The sequence below is a fragment of the Salminus brasiliensis genome, chromosome 16 (assembly GCF_030463535.1).
Source record: "Salminus brasiliensis chromosome 16, fSalBra1.hap2, whole genome shotgun sequence".
Lineage (NCBI taxonomy): Eukaryota > Metazoa > Chordata > Actinopteri > Characiformes > Bryconidae > Salminus > Salminus brasiliensis.
Window position 1 is genome coordinate 4,901,092 of NC_132893.1, and position 17,949 is coordinate 4,919,040.

The following is a 17,949-nucleotide window of genomic DNA, read 5'->3' on the forward strand; positions in this document are numbered from 1 at the left end:
CACACAGCTATGAACTGCTAACCAGCTCTGAACAAGACTGTTCTCTCCTATCTGAGGTTTTTGCATTATTGCATTTATTTATGTATTTGTGTTTTAAACATGACTATTTCCCTTTCCCAGCTGTTCCCCGTTTATATAAGCAGCAAATTCACCAAGCCAAATTCCCTGCGCATGCCTGAACCTAAAGTGATTCCGATCGCTCTTACCCCAACACTTCTATTTCTGTGGCTTTTCGGCACGCCTGCTCACTGTAATAAAAGAAACGAGTGAAAGCAAAACGATGCATTTCGCATATTATATTAGAGAAACAGCATGAGGGCAAGGCGGGAGGTTTGTGTGTGTGTATAAGTTTGTGTGTGTGTGTGTGTGTGTGTGTGTGTATAAGTGTGTGCTCTCTCTGATAGTTGAGGTGATAAGAGAGATGCTGAATCGTGCTCTACATGCCGGATTGCCCTGAGCGCCGAGAAGTGCACATATAATTGGGCTGAGGAAAGCAGGCGCATGAATAGCTTCCATAAATCTAAATTTACACTTACAGCTTCATGGTGGACCTAAATGGACTTCACCGGCCTTCACTGGAGTTTAACCCCTTAACGCAGTAAGGCTTATTACACACTCAGGTGTATTGCTCAGTATCTACACATACTTCTGTGCAAACTGCTAGGGCTATCAGGCTATAGGCTTTTTAAGGGGTTAAGTCAAACATCAGCAAGTTAGACGCAGCTTTACAAGCCCAGGTATCAGACCCACAACCCTGTCATCAATAGCCCGGAGCTCTAACCGCTGACCACCACTGCTCCCAAGTCAGTCCAACACAACATAAAATATATATTTTTTATTTATTTTATTTGTAAGACATAGTTCTAGAAAATTCGTGATTTATGTCTGATCTAAACTTTCACAGAAAGTTGATTTTTCAGGTAAATGAAACATACCCGGTAGTAATCAAGGCCGAAATGGCTGCGTTTGCCAGCTAAACAAGGCAAGTTCAGGACCGACCCGGAAATCCACTGCGTTTGGCGGCCTGGAAGGCAGGAGAGCAGGGGAAGGACAGGGAACAATAAGGAGAAAAAAGTTCAGAGCAGTTCCTAAATGAAAATATGCTGGATTTCATGTTGAGCACGTCTGCAAATCAGAACACAGATCATTTACATATACTGAATAAAAAAAAAAGCTTTATTCTGGGCCTTTATGGAAGCTCTAGGTACAGCAACACTAGCCTAACCAGGTTTCGGTCAGTTGGTGGAAGTGGCAATCAGCCAGCGGCAGCAACCGACTGCAGGAGATACTGTTAAACTGCCATAACCTTGGTACCACAGACTGGTGAAGCAAAAAATCTACATATTAGGAAGCAAGGGATGACTAGACGTCTGGGTCAGAATATGTCCAAAACATCAGGGGTGTATCTGGTATGCAGTGGTCAGTATCTACCAAAAGTGTTTGAAAAAAAAGGACAACCGGTGAACCGGTGGCAGGGTCATGGGCACCTAGGGCTCATTGATGCTCGTGAAGGTTCAACCTCACAACTTACAGGACTTAAAGTCAGCAGATCTGCTGCTGACGTTAGTCTTGGTTCCAGAGACCACAGGATGCCTGCAGTATTAGGCAGATGGTACTAATGTTATGGCTGATGGGTGTATATGCTTATGTCTTATAGAAAATTCAACAGGGTTAGCCTAGGCCTGGAATACTGCTGGAATCCCATCAGGGCGCTAGCAGATGTAGCTGTATCGTGGAGGAACGCACTGAAAACCTAGCTCTAATAGCCACAGTTGACCGCTGGTTAAAGCCTCCAGTTCTATTAAAGGGACAGTACCTAATCGTTATTAATGTCATACATGATGAACCATATTATTAAAGCCAGTGAAGTCATATTGTTCATATTCAGTTTTAGTCTGTGCTTGAACCATGGAGCAGGCCTGTGGTCAAATAGAGCGAAGAAGGCCCAACCATGAATGAGGGATTAGCTGTGTGACACAGATACCCGCAGGCTGCATTTGGGTGCGTGACTCATGTCCGGCATTGGTCACAACGCACGCCAGCATGCATGTCGAACTGCCCTTAAATACTTCCACTCCAGTTGCTGTGCGTTAGGCCCAAGGCTGCTTCGCTTCAACAGTTAGGCTGCTTTGCTAAGAGCATCTGGACAAAGTCCTCCTCCAAGCCGTGATCACGGAGACATATAGACACACAAATGCTGCTTTCATGCTTTTTACACCAACTGCATGCATATTTACATCATATGGATGTATTCTGTTACCCATTTCCAGTAGAAAAACCCACAAAACAGACATTCAGACCTGAAAGTTGTTGATATTTGTCCCTCGGACAAATTGACTCTTTAATTGACCCTTAATTTGCTCTCATTTAACCCCTCATACCCGATATTTAAGCTCACAATTCATCACTCTTATAACTGTACAGTACTGTCCCAATCAATGTCAAGTTTCATAGGCCCCAAAATAGAACCCTGTGGGACTCCAAAAGAAATGTTAAACCAACCTGTTACTGTCTAATTGCCAATGGTTTCTGCGATTGGATCAATAGCTGAATAATAAACCTAGGGTTCAAGGCGTTCAGGTTTAAAGGGCCACACCTAAGGGTCTCTGTGAATTTGGGTATAGTGAGTAAATTGTACTGTAAATCTGTGTAGGACAAATCCATGATACTTTATAGGTGCCTAAGAATGCATTAATTATACATTTTGATATCTGCCTGTATATAAGACCACAATACACCACTCTCATAGCTGTACACCACTGTCATATTAGTCAATGTCAGTGTTATAGGCCCCAAAATAGAACCCTGTGGGACTCCACACAAACAGTTACCAAATAATTCCCAATGGAATTCCTGCATTAGGATTAATATCTGAATAATAAACCTAGGGTTCAAGGGGTTGAGGTTTTAAGGACCACACTTATTAATTCTGCAAAAAAATATATACTTTTATTGCACAACAGAAATGATCTTTTCACATATCCCAGCTTGGGTTGGAGCACAGGGTCAGTAGTCATGCTATGGTGCCATATTAGCTGAATAAAGGCAATAACTGCTAACATACTGGGGGCCCATAACTGCATTATTAAGCAGTGCCTGAGATACCTTGCTTCATCATTTACATCATCATTTTTTATGATATCAGAAGTCATACGGAAGGGCATTATAATGGCCCTGTTGTGCCTTTATTAAGCCGTGTTATTAAACTGTAATTGCCAATTAACTGGCTACTACTTACTAGATTAGGGGCTCTGGCTGCTCAGTGCTTAGAATGCTGGGTCATTAATCACACGGTTGTGGGTTCAATACCCACATCCACTAAGCTGCCACTGTTGAGCCCTTGAGCAAGACACCATAATAATGGGTACCTAAAATGGCAGTGTATAAAACACAGATACAAGTGCTCTGGAAAATGCTTGATTGACTCATTCGCCGTAGTTACTGCTTAACTGTGTAGTAATAAGCAGCCAGTTTTTAACTACTGGCTTAATAAGACGTAATAAAGGCTTTAGAAAGGCATTATAATATCCCCTTCATGTGGACTGTTACATGGAAGTCTTATGTAAGTGTAAAAGTGAGGCTAGGTACGGCCTTAGTCACCAGGGAGGCCAGTGTGGAGGTCCTTTGATGTGTTGTAGGTGTGTATGGTGTATGGTTCTTGTTTTTGTAGCATGTAGAGTCCACATGTACCTGGTGGCTCTTGGCATGCATTAGAGATGCCAGTGAGGCTGGGTACGGCCTTAGTTACCAGGTAGGCCGGTGTGATGCTTATTTCAGCGGCACACTGACTGACGATGGGAGGTGCCTACCTGATGACCCCTGTGAATAGCTTGCTACGTGGTGGGTGATTAGAATATGATTGAAGGGAATAGGCTGGGCTCGATCTACAAAACCAGGTATTAGGTGCAGGGCTTTTAGTCACTCTGTAAGACACTTAACTCCTCCTAGCATCATAACATAATAATTAGCAGTCAGTTTGATGACTAATATGAGAAGCCTAGAATTTAAAGGATTAAAAAAAAAGCAGAGCCCAAACCAGACAGAGTGGTACTTAAAGTTAGACGTTCAGAGCTATCATTTAGAAGACACTTACACATGCTTAATTGTGTACATCAACGGCCCATCAAACCTCCTTTCTGCACTGCTAACTTCCATCATAATTAGCTGCTATCCGTCAGCGCTATACGCGCGCTTCCACCCGAAAGAAAGACTCATGCCAGAGAACATGCCAGTATCTCCTCGGGCAGGGCGGGCTGGCAGGCGCTGGTGTGGATGAGGGACTGTTGACAGCTGTCAGGGTCGGGGGGCTGCTGTCTCGGACTCGGTCCTGAGTGTTGAGATAAAGACTGCAGCACACAGCCAGGCTGATCCGGCCCACAGCTATGGGACGAGTCGACAGCAGAGGACAGCCTGACAGCCGTGGGCGGCCAAGGTCAGCGGGACTGTGGGATGCCTCTGTCTGGACGAGGGGAAGGACAGATGGAGGGGAACGAGGAGAGGGGAAGTCGAGGCCTAACTCAGAAACATCTGAAGGAGGTTCCAAGGACTCTTTTCTGGGTAAATTCTGATGGTGTTAAGTTGAACAGTTTGGCCTAATTATGCTGCTGCATTTGTGTACAGTATTATGAGCCTGATATAGCGTAATGCATCGTATCGTGGCGTGAGTGTATCGTCCAACCCCTAGTGAGCCCCCTGCCTGTCACAGTGCACTCAAATAATAAGTGCATGGCGCCAATCCGAGAGACGGCTGCCAGCTATCCTCTGCTAATGCTCATCTATCAAACATGAGCATCGTGAGCGTGTCCTCGTCAACACACTCCTAGGGCTCCACCTCCCCCCGAATGCTGACACCTGTCCACACACCTGTTCGTTTTTTCCTCACTGGTGGGCTGATGCATATAAATGTGCTAGTTTCAGCGTCACTTTGCACTTTTCATGACTTTGCGAGCCCTGTCGGTCTGTCATTCTTCGACGGAGTCCCTCAATATTTAATATTCACTGTAAAATGAAGAAGTCAGAGAAGAAGTTCTTCCACAAAACCATAGAGGACTCCTTTTTGGTTCCGCAAAACCCTCCCAATGAGGGTTCTTTAGAGAACCGTTTTTGAAAATTGAGGTGTTTGAAGAGTTGAAGTGTTGAAGAAGCTTCATACAATGAAAAGGTTCTAGGAAAGGGCTGTCAGATGTTAGAGCACCTTTATATTATGAAAAGTCTTTTTTAATTTTAGATAACTTAACTATGTTTACTCAAAAGTTCTCCTAACTCATCAGATCTGGTGAGATGATTGGAGCTAAAAGTGGTTCTTCTATGGCGACACTCAAAGAACCCCTTGTAGGACCTTTTATTTTTGAGAGTGTAAGGTTCAGGTAAACAGTAAGGCCTGATTTGTACACAGTGAGGTCAATGGCAAATATACATGCTTTAAAATTCAGCTCTGTCTCTGTAAAGGCTGACCGACAACTACCACACAGCCGGGTCTGTATGAAAGCATATGGGAAAGTGCACACAGGCCGGGATTCACACATATGGTTAATCATGATTGAAATCTGTTTCATCAGGAATAGAACTGGGTTTGGCATCTTTCCTATCCTTTGGAGATTTACTGATAGTTTAAATTTAGAGACACGCACCTACAGTGGGCTGGTCAGGTGGGGAGCAGGTGTTTGGCAGTATATGAAGGTCATTCTTGTAGTGAACCCAATACGAGTGGAATTCTCCAGTGAATGCGCCGAGACTGTATCTACTCATCTGTGTCTTCTGCCGAGGGAGAGCCATGCTGGAATGAATTCTCTCCGTTTCCAATAACGGACAGAGCATCGTTTATTGGTTCGAAAGAAACTCATCTTCATCGCTTGCAAATCTGCAGAGCTCCTTGTGAATGGACTCGAGTGCATTCTTCGGTGACAACTGTTGGCAAATCTAGAATAAACCTATAGAATATTTTTTTCAATTCTGTGGAGCTCCTTCAGCCTAAGGAACCCTGCGGAGCATTTCTAGAACTGCGTGAAAGAATCATAAGCGTCTCTTCATGACGACAGTTTACCTGGTTTATGTTCTAAAGGCTGCTTCCAGCATGATAAAGCAGCATGTCATAAAGCAAAACCAGTCTCAAACTGGTTTCAGGAACATGGAATCGGGTTCACAGTCGCTAGATCTAAATCCAGTGGTGCAACTCTTTGGGATGTAGTAGAACTGGACTGAGATTCTCAGCATGAAAGCTCCTCTAAAAAAAATCTGCAGAAAATTGCATGATGGACCAGAATCGGGCCCCGAGTGTTCCAGTGGAATAAGGTGCTGTCACTATAACAAGAGGACTGTCACTGTCATGCTGTTAGCCATTGGCCCAGGGTGGGTGGATGGCACTTTCATCCTACATCAATCCAGTGCGGTGGTGGCCAGCACTCTGTCCACCGAGCATGTTGGTTGCATGGTGGCATTACATCTGCGGCAGTTTGGAGAAAGTGGTGCTGGCTGGCAGGCTGGCGGGCAGGCGACACCTTGGCTTGAAGGTGCCATTCACCCACCCTGGAGAGAGCAAGGCCAATTGTGCTCTTTTGGGTTCCGGCTGCCGATGGCTTGCAGCATGACTGGGATTCGAACTAGTGATCTTCTGGTCATAGTAGGCCTTATTCCACAGGACCATCATGGAGGAGGTGTGTGCCGGTCTTCAAAGAACATCATTCCAGAGAACACCATTCTTCCACTGCTCCACAGCTCAATGCCTGGGGGGGATTGTATACCCCTCTCTAGCCCACGCCTGGCATTAGGCAGCATGGTGCCAATAGGTTCCGAGAACCAAGCATGTTGGTTGCCTGGTGATGTTGCATCTGCGGCAGTTTGGAAAAAGTGGTGCTGGCTGGTGGGCTGGCGACTCCTTGGAGGTGCCATCCACCCACCCTGGAGAGAGCAAGGCCAATTGTGCTCTTTCAAGTTCCAGCTGCCGATGGCTTGCAGCATGACTGGGATTCGAACTACCGATCCTCTGGTCATAGTAGGCCTTATTCCACGGGACCTTCATGCAGGAGATGTGTGCCGGTCTTCACCCTCTATGTAAATCTATGCCACGAAGATTTGAGAGTTCTGAGAGTAGAAGGAGACCCCACCATTACACTGATTTGTGCGCTACATTTTTTCATTAGGCTGAAAGGGATTTCTGCCAATGCTGCTAATCAGCAGTCGCAACAAAACAATGGTGGGCCGATCCATGCTCCACCCACCAATACAGTCTTTCCATTAGGTTGAATGGGACTTTTGCCAACTGTCTGTAGAGCTTGTCCAACCTCATAACAGTGGGAGGAGCAAGGGGCAGGTCAACTGCATGTGCCTGTAAACTGCCGTGAACTGCCTTATCTCGATCTTGTCTTGTTGGCTTCGTTTTTTTGCGCCTTTGCCTGTCTATAGGCACTAGCTGTTATGAATAGCCGTGCCATTACGCCCACAGTGACGGTTCTATTAATACACCCGGCTGACGCCATGCAGAAACACCACGTAATTGAGGAGTCGATCAAAAAGCATACAGAAGTCCACAAACACAGCTAATGCGCCGCAAGTCCATCAGCGATGCCCGACGAGCTGAGGTGCAAATTGATGGTGTTTTTGGTTTGGAGTAATAGTATTCAATTCCCTTGTTCTGCCAGATGGTGTGTGCAGCCAGAATGACTTCATCAGGAAGCATCGAGCAATCCATCCAGCGTTGCGAATGGAAATGTATTGAGAGAGAGAGAGAGAGAGAGAGAGATAGGGTGATTTAATAGAGCTCGATGAGGCCATGACGCGAGCTTATTGAGACAAATAGGCTTGGCAGCTAAAGAAGGGCATGGGGGTTGGTTCACATTTCGGGTCTGGTAACAAGAAAGCACACTTAATTTTAATGCTACCTGCTCATACACGAATCTGATATAGGCTTTTATTGACAAAAGTATTGGGACACCTTATTCGTTGCTTCTTCTGAAATCAAGGGTATTAAAAAAAAGTATGTGCTGCCTTTGTTGGAGTAACTGTTTCTACTGTCCAGGGAAGAAGAATGTATACTAGATTTTGGACTGAGCATTGCTGTGAGGATTTGATTGTATTCAGCTAACAAGACTGTTTGTGAGGTCAGGATGTTGGATGTCGATCACCACCTCCCCATCATCCCCAACTCCAAGCCCAGAAGTACTGGATGCTGCACCAACCATCATTCCAGAGAACACAGTTCTTCCATTGCTCCACAGCTCAATGCTGGGGGGCTTTATACCCCTCTATAAGCCCACCCTGGCATTAGGCAGCATGGTACCAATAGGTTCATGTTAATCTGCTCCAGAGAGTCCTTCTCTTCTCTACAGGGACTAGACAAGCTGTGTGTGTGTGTGTGTGTGTGCGTGCATTTGCACATCTGTGTCTGCAGTAAAGGGCGCAACTTAAAGTAGCTGAATGCATTCATTAGAAGGAGGGGGGTCCACAAACATTTGGACATGCAATGTAGCTATATTTATTCAACACCCGTAAATGGCAATCCCAGCCAACATGCTCTTGTGGGGCACACATGGGTGGTATAGGTGGGTTTTAGGTGGGTTCCAGGTGGGCATGAGCTCTAAGTGGGCTCATACATGCGTTTTCACTGGCACCCAGTGCGCTTGCCCACCTTAATCTCACATGGGTCCCATCTAGGCCCTGTATGCAGTGTACAACCCTGATAGGGCCCATGTTTAACCCATCCTGGTCCCATCACTGACCCTGGTGGGCATCCATATGTGGGGCCAACATGGACATTTCATGTATTTGAAGTCCCTACATTGCCATCTCCATATGGGTGGCATAGGGCATTCATAACACATGCATAACACATACGCACTGAATAACAGTTGTAAGAAGCAATATGCCTGTATTTACACCATAAATGATACTGCATTGATATATCGCTCGTTAAGCTAAAAATAATTAGCATGTGCTCCAGTTATAACAGTATTATAAAGCATCATTGCCAATTAATAGAGCTTATAAGCATGATGTATAAGTTTCATAACCTGGAACTACACTGTTCAAGGCCTCTGACATCACCTTGTGTTATCTGTTCATAAACACTCATTTAGTTTTGCTGCATAAAGTGTTAATTAATGCTTATTCATGTGCTATGACATTTCTATATTGCCAAACTTCCAATAAAGTGTTTCTACATTCTTTTCTGTCTGGAAATGAGCCAATTCTCCCTTTTTTCCCAATGAACCTTGCTGAACCACACATACATAGCCCACTGACCAGTAATGGTTAGTGGGTTTTTCTGAATAGCTCATAAAGACGCTATGTCAGACTAATGTCACTTTATCAGGAAGGGCCTCTTTATGCAGTCAATAGGATCTACCGCCCCATTATACCACAAGCTTTAGCTTTCCGTTGGCCTCTTTGTGGGGAATTTAAGGACCCTAACTGTCCAACAAATGAGCTTCCAGCTGTCTTTTAAAACAATATAGCCGCCAAAATGATCTGGCAGCTCTGGAGCTGATAATAACTTCATTAGGCTGCTTTCAGACACTGGTCATTCCATTTCATGGTGGTGATTTTCATTATCGGGGCAGATTTTCCATTAACAACACTAAGAGCGAACCGGGATGATCATCGTTAACAGGTTATGTTTGGAGAGTCTAATCATGCTTAATCGTCAAAGGGAATGGGGGGTAATGGACCAAAAGGCTTATATGGCCTCATCAAGTTGCATTGTGTGTGTGTGTGTGTGTGTGTAAGAGTGTGTAAGATATATACGTATTGGTTCAGGGTTGCTGCTCCTGTGCCATTAAAGCTGTTCCTGAACTCTGAGCATCCTTGTTGTAAAAGCTCTCATTAATGAGTGGTGAGTAGAAGATCTCCACACACTTGATCTGCAAATTATCCACTGAAGATCCCACGACCTCATTAACGTGTGCACGAATGAAGCAACGCTCAATAAACACCCACTTTGTGGATGGTACCGAAACTGCCGGCGTTTCACATTTCTTTCAGCACTGTGGGAATTTGGTCAGCGTTCCTTCAGCTCTCTATTCGCTGTGCTGAGGACTTTTTCAGCACTACTGATTTTATTCAGCAATGCTGAAGTAATTGGCGGCCCTGCCTAAGATGCTTACGATGCTTAAGATGCTCACAAATTCAACACTACTGATTTTTATGTACTTCGGGTAGGGTTAAAGATTTTTTATTCTACTGTTTTTTTAGCACCTCCTAAATATTTCAGCACTTTATTTTTGCTACTTATTTTAAGCACTTATTACTTACATTTTTTCTCAATGCTACTGAGTTATAAGCTTGTCTAAAGTTTCTATACTGCTTATAAGTGTTTCTTATAATTGTTGTCAATACTAACAGATTTCAAGACACTTTTAAATAACCCTTCAATACTACTGATTTTTAGGCACTTCTAAATAATATAGTAAAACTAAAGATTTCAGTGCTTATTAAGATTTATTTTATAATACTGATTTATTCAGCATTGCTTAAGATTTTCAATACTACTGGTTTATTAAGCACTGTTAGAGCAATACTACTGGTTTATTAAGCACTGTTAGAGCAATACTACTGGTTTATTAAGCACTGTTAGAGCAATACTACTGATTTATTCAGCACTGTTAGAGCAATACTACTGATTTATTCAGCACTGTTAGAGCAATACTACTGATTTATTCAGCGCTGTTAGAGCAATACTACTGATTTATTCAGCACTGTTAGAGCAATACTACTGATTTATTCAGCACTGTTAGAGCAATACTACTGATTTATTCAGCACTGTTAGAGCAATACTACTGATTTATTCAGCGCTGTTAGAGCAATACTACTGATTTATTCAGCACTGTTAGAGTAATACTACTGATTTATTCAGCACTGTTAGAGTAATACTACTGATTTATTCAGCACTGTTAGAGTAATACTACTGATTTATTCAGCGCTGTTAGAGCAATACTACTGGTTTATTAAGCACTGTTAGAGCAATACTACTGATTTATTCAGCGCTGTTAGAGCAATACTACTGATTTATTCAGCACTGTTAGAGTAATACTACTGATTTATTCAGCACTGTTAGAGCAATACTACTGATTTATTCAGCACTGTTAGAGCAATACTACTGATTTATTCAGCGCTGTTAGAGCAATACTACTGATTTATTCAGCACTGTTAGAGTAATACTACTGATTTATTCAGCACTACTGTTAGAGCAATACTACTGATTTATTCAGCACTACTGTTAGAGCAATACTACTGATTTATTCAGCACTACTGTTAGAGCAATACTACTGATTTATTCAGCACTGTTAGAGTAATACTACTGATTTATTCAGCACTACTGTTAGAGCAATACTACTGATTTATTCAGCACTACTGTTAGAGTAATACTACTGATTTATTCAGCACTGTTAGAGCAATACTACTGATTTATTCAGCACTGTTAGAGCAATACTACTGATTTGAAGCACTTCCAATTTTTTTCAATAGTTTTTGTTTTATATTCTACTGAATTCTAAGTGCTTCTAACATTGTATTACAAATTCTAACATGTTTAATACTACTGATTCATTATATTTATGAAATTATATTTGCTGATTCTGTTTGCTTTCACTACTGATTTGTTTCCCCAGTTAATTACTGTTTTCTGTGCTTCATCGACATTTTTTTCAGCACTCATTAACATTTTCAGTTTTCTATTTAAGAAAGATTTAGACCTATTGTTATTTTTTTTGTTGGTTTATGTTAGATCATTTTTATAATTGTATTTTTTCAGAACTGTTGAAGCTATTTTTAGCAACACATTTTAATTTCATATTTTTGTGTTTATCATCATTTTTACAGACAGATGAGTTTTCAGCAGTTTCTTGACAATAGTGTTTTGTGGTTGTTGTTGTTTTAGCACAGTCAGTGCGTGCTTGCGTGTGTGTGTGTGTGCGCACGTGAGTGAGTGAGTGAGTGTGTGTGTGTGTGTGTGTCTCCAGCCCCGCTGAAGTTGTTCCCTCTGCTGACGCTAGGAGCTGTCCGCGGTGCTGAATCCAAGCGCCCACGTTTGTCTTCAGCGCTGAAGAGCAAATCCGCTCACTGCGCGCGCCGCCTCGCACAGCACGGCTGTCAGCTCGCGCACAGCTCGGCGTTCAGACAGACCTGCACCTGCACGGCTCCCCGGCGCGCGCGGAGGGCTTCCCGCGGACACTTCCCTCTCCAGTCTGATCAGCTGGAGGCTGAGAGCTGGACAGTTCCTCAGACCGACGAGGAGGGTTTTTTTTCTTTACTGCGCGAGCCGGAGGGACGACTCCAGCAGCCATGTGTGCGCGAGCCGGCGAGCGGGTGCACGGACTGCTTCTGCTGTGTGTTCTCGCGGCTACAGCGACGAGCGCGCGGGGCCAAGGTAGGAGAAAGAAGTCTCTATGCTGTATTTCACCCCTTTCTGTAGCGCGCGCGAGTAGCGGGAGTAAGGAGCGCCGGTGTGCGGCTGTGGGGGGCTTGGGGGTCGGGGGGGGGGGGGGGGGGGGACTAACAGGAAAGAGTGTGCGCTTTAACTTTTTGGGCTCGAGACGACTCGCGCTGGCTTTCGTGAGGTTGCATTGGGCTTGGAAAGCGCGTGGCGACGTGAACAGCGACTTTGCAGACTCCATGCGTGACCACCAGAGTGAGAAGTTCGCAGGAAATGTCGTTTAAGAGCTCGCGGAGTTATCTAGAACCTCGTGTAATAGCCTAAAGGACACAACTAGCCAATGCAAAACATTAGGACCATCTAGGACTTGCGGGCGTGCCTCACTTTCTTCATGCAAACTACAGTCTGCTGCATAAATAAGCACATTATCATAATCACACCTCCTCCCACTTCCGCTGTAGCCTGTAGCCTGCCTGGTACTCCTCCCTCCGTGCTGAGCAGTTAACAGTTATTTACCTTTCTTTATATATTTATATCCATTACTTATCCGCGCGAGCTCCCGCTGAGATGGAAAATCTCATTACTTTTATGCATCATAAAACAAAACAATTGCAATGAGTAGCTTTAAAGCACGAGCGTTTACAACCCCACATTACACCCACCATAAGGAGGAGTGTGTGTGTGTGTGTTTTGTATTCTCGTGCACTGTGAGTCCGAGTGAGCACTGAGACTTTAATCCGCGCGAGCTGCAGAAGATTAGCGCGTGCGCTCCGGGACACAGCTGGGCTCTGAGGTGGACAGTTTCATAGAGACTGTTTTGCCTGAGCAAGAAGAGTCAGTGCCACTGACTCACTCACTCACTCACTCACTCACTGACTCACTCACTCACTGACTCACTCACTGACTCACTCACTCACTGACTCACTCACTCACTCACTCACTCACTCACTCACTGACTCACTCACTCACTCACTGACTCACTCACTCACTCACTGACTCACTGACTCACTCACTCACTCACTGACTCACTCACTCACTCACTGACTCACTGACTCACTGACTCACTCACTCACTGACTCACTCACTCACTCACTCACTGACTGACCGGCTGTGTTCCAATCTGCCCATCTCTACCAGTACTGGTAACAGGGTAAACACTGGTAAAGTGTTTTAATAACAATTAAAATCATTTAATTAAAACCTTTAATAAATTATTTTTATTACTTATACTACTGATTTTTTTTAGCACTGTGTCAGATTTTTTAGCTCCGCTTAATATTTTTCAGAACTACGGATTGTTCAGCACTGCTTTAGATTTGTTCAGTACTACTGATTTTTAGGACTGCTTAATATTTTAATATTAAGTACTGCTAATTTTTCAGCACTTTTAAAGATTTTTAGTGCTACTTATTCTAAGCACGACTTAAAATATAAAATAGTTTTTAAAAACTGCTGATTTTCAGCTCTGCTTAATATGTTTTAGAACTACTGATTGTTCAGCACTGCTGTAGATGTTTTCAATACTAATATTTGTTTGATATATTTTTTGTACTACTAATTTTCAGCACTTTTCAGCAGATTTTCAGTACTACTTATTTTAAGTAAGACTTAAGTATTTTTTAAAAACTGCTGATTTTCAGCTCTGCTTAATATTTTTCAGTACTACTAATTATCAGCACTTCTTAATACTTTTCAGAACTACTGATTGTTTAGCACTGCTCTATGTTTTCAGTACTACTATTTTTCATATATTTTTGTACTACTAATTTTTCAGAACTTCTTAAGATTTTCAGTACTACTTATTTTAAGGAAGACTTAAGTATTTTTTAAAATCTGCTGATTTTCAGCTCTGCTTAATATTTTTCAGTACTACTGATTGTTTAGCACTGTTATATATTTTTTCAATACTAATATTTTTTATTTTTTGTACTACTCATTTTTCAGCACTTCTTAAGATTCTCAGTACTACTTATTTTCAGAACTGCTAAATGGTTTTTCAGTACTACTGATTTTCAATTATGCTGATTTCAGACACTGCTTAGGAGTCTTTCAGTACTGCTGTTTTGTAGCCGGTTATAGTGAAGCAGATGGGGTGTATGAGGGTACAGGTATATGTGTGGCTGTAGCTTCATATGAACCAGCTTAATGCAGCAGTAATCTGTGCCTGCATTTACACAAGGAGCCTTCTTCCTTTCCTCTTATGGGTTCACATCCCGGACAAGCTCCCGGTCCTGTTATGTCCCAAGACCAGGTTGTAACACTTTTAATAGCTAAAAGTGGAATATACTCTTAAATCCTGCATGAGTGCAAAGAGGACTCACTACAGTACCCAGCCGGCACAGGAGCACATTCAGCAGCTGGCAAGGGGTTTCCTCAATCTTACAGCCAACACCACCAAGGACAGGCCTTTAAGAACTGTATGGGATGTAGGTGTAGACCCAAGGCGAACTCACTGATGGCAACTGAGGAGGAGGAAAACACACCGGCATGCAGATGATGATGCCAGGAATCAATGGGCGAGGTGTGAGTTTTACTCAGTGAGGTCACCCTGCATTTCTGGAGAAACATCATCAACAAAGCAATGATTAAAACCAACAGCATCGCATTTTCATGTCATTTCCAAGCTCTCATGGGTCAATCACTCTCTAGTTGCCAACGGCAACAGGCTAAACTAAGTTGCAGTAAGTCGCAGTTATGTGTCCGTCGTGATATTTAACGTTTCTCTGAGACCCCTGTGAAGATGCTCCAGAAGCTGTGTTGAAGACTATACAGAAAACTTATATATGGCCACACATGAACATGTACCATGAAGGACTGGACATATACACAGATCAGCCATAGCATTAACACCACTGACAGGTGAAGTAAAAAAAAGACCTCGATTATCTTCCTCTACAGGCATCTGTTAAGAGGTTGGGCTCTACATATGATGTGATAAAGGTGTTAAAAGAAGGAAAATGGGCCGGCGTAAGAACCCGAGACAATTTGAGAAGAAGCAAACTGGGTCAGAACATCACCAAAACATCAGGCAGGTCTTGAGGGGTGTTTTCCTGGAAGGACAACCAGTGAACCCAGCGCCAGGGTCATGGTCACCTAAGGTTCATTGATGCAATCCATGGAGGCCCCACCTCACAAAATACAAGACTTACAGAAGGAATCTGCTGCTAATGTTGGTGGCAGATACACAGGTCTTGCTCTGGAGTCCATGCCTTGAATAGGCCGATCTGTTGTGGCAGTGGTTATATGTTATAGCATATATACACACACAAACACACACACACACACACACACACACACATATTATATGTATGTATGCTGATCAGCTATTATATAAATACACCTGCAAGAGCTATTCATGCGCTATTCAGGTCATATAGTGTGTATATACACACACACACACACACACACACACACACATACATACATATCGATACATACCGATCAGCCATTACATTATTACCACCTGTGTGTGTGTGTGTGTGTGTGTATATATATATATATATATACACACACACACACACACACACACACACATATATTATATATATATATATATATATATATATATATATATATATATATATATATACACACACACACACACACACATATTAATATATATATATAGGCTATATGACCACAAAGCAGAAGACACCTGATACCTCAGAAGCCGCCATTAACGCTCTTGTGTGGAGTTCATCTGACAGCATTGTTTTATTATCACCATATACGAGCAAACAAGAGGGAAAGTGTGTTTTCCTGCTCTATGGACGTATTACTTACTGCACTTCAGAGCAATCACAAACCCAACAACTCCAAATTACAGGCACTGGGCTCCGGTTGCCAGACGCAGCACTCCTCAGACGTCGCATGCGTTTGCTGAAGAGTGAATGTAAATTCTGCTCTTATGAGACTGATCAGTGCAGCCTGTCAGTCATTAGACAGAAATCGATGATGCTAAAGGAAGAACAGGCAGGAAAAGCAGCCTGTCAGACTAATGAGGTCAAAAGAGGTCTGATGGGCTGATTTCACACAATCCTGCGTGGTGTTCGAGCAACACTATTAAAAATGGTTCTTCATCGTGAAACGTAGAACCTGAACCTATACATCAGTGGTCTTCAACCCCCCTTTTCTGGAAAGCTACCTTCCTGCAGGCTTTACCTCCAACCCAATCCATCTAGCACACCCCATTCAGCCAAGGTTCAGGATCAGGTGGAGTAAATTAGGGCTGGATTAGAGTCTGCTGGAAGGTAGCTCTCCAGGAGCAGGGTATTGGTTCTAGGACATAGGTATTTGTACAAACGCATTAGCGTTTAGACCCACATAGGCCAGCTCAGTGTTAGGAGTCTTGCTCAGGGACTCCTAATGGAATCAAACCCCAGGCTCCCACTAGCAGGTAGTGGTGCTATCCAGAGCTCCACACCAACTGCTGCTCATCCACCCAAATAAAGACGCTAAGTCGGGTTCATGAGGGCGATACATCGGTTGTTCTCAAAAGTAGTGGGTCTCAAAGCTGTTGTGTGGGACCTCCAAACTTTCGAGTCCTACTTGCAACACAGTAGGTGGACCACCTTGGGGTTCCCAAAGATCTACTTTTGAGACCCAAGTGTGAAGAATGTTTTGAGAAGGTCAGATGAAAGAACTTTTTACTAGAACCACACTCTTCAAAATAAAAAATGATAAGTTTTTAAACTGTGAAAGAACTTCTCCAGCGTTGAAAGAGGCTCCACATAATGTAAAGGTTCTAAGAAGATCTTTCTTTATAAAGGGTCTTTGCTTTATGTGAAGGTTCTTCGAACCTTTGAAAGGTTCCTGACACTCCTGTGCACTCTGGTACTCTGAAAAAAGCTTCTACTAAAGGTTCTTTGAGCGATGCCATAGAAGAACCACCTTTGGTTCCATTAAGAACCATTGTTTGTAATAGAGAAGCGACTTCTAAATTAATATTAATAAAGAACCTTTTTTGGGTCTTTTAAGAAGGTTCTTCATGCTCACACATCTTTGGTTCTTTAGGGAACCAAAGGTGGTTCTTCTATGGCATCACTCAAAGAACCATTTGGAGCAGCTTTATTATTTTTACAGTGTAGGGAACCAAAAATGGTTCCACTATCCTACTTCACAAAGAACCTTATGTGTCACTCTTTTTCTCTACAGAATGTAAAGAGCCAAGAACCTTTGAAGAACCTTTGTTTTAGAAGTGCAGGCCAGGCCCTGTGGTTTCCGAGGTGGAACAAAGCCTGATCCCCAGTGGGTTTGAGTACAAGCTGTTCATTCGAGGCTGATGTAGGATCAGTCAGGTCCTCCTTACCCAGATTCCAACCTCCACCACAAAACCTCGGCCCAGCAACCAAATAAAGCCATCTCCAGCATGTACGGATGAGCTATTCCCGCTTTTAGAACGGTTCTCTTAGCTTTCCTTTCTGCCTACTCGAGCTGAATGCTGATTTCCCCTGATTGTAAAGCTTGTTCAGTAAATGGGACACGCTCACCCACTCGTACGAGCGACAACCGCACTCTCTCTGCGCAACTGGAACTTCTCCATTGAGCCCTATTAGCAGATTGTTGTAATTGTTCCACGTGTCATT

At 43.2% G+C, this 17,949-nt stretch overlaps 1 protein-coding gene across 3 annotated transcripts in view; it reads left to right on the plus strand.

Moving 5' to 3' along the window:
* Window positions 1-12,008: 12,008 nt before the first annotated feature.
* The window catches only part of sez6a (seizure related 6 homolog a), a 203,921-nt gene continuing 197,980 nt past the window's right edge, over window positions 12,009-17,949 (plus strand). For all 3 annotated transcript variants that reach the window (XR_011977612.1, XM_072658151.1, XM_072658150.1), the window contains exon 1: window positions 12,009-12,358. Coding sequence is in view for 2 of the 3 variants with exons in the window: in XM_072658151.1 (XP_072514252.1) it covers window positions 12,274-12,358 (85 nt within the window). In the remaining variant the exon portion in view is untranslated. The remainder of the gene's footprint in view (window positions 12,359-17,949) is intronic.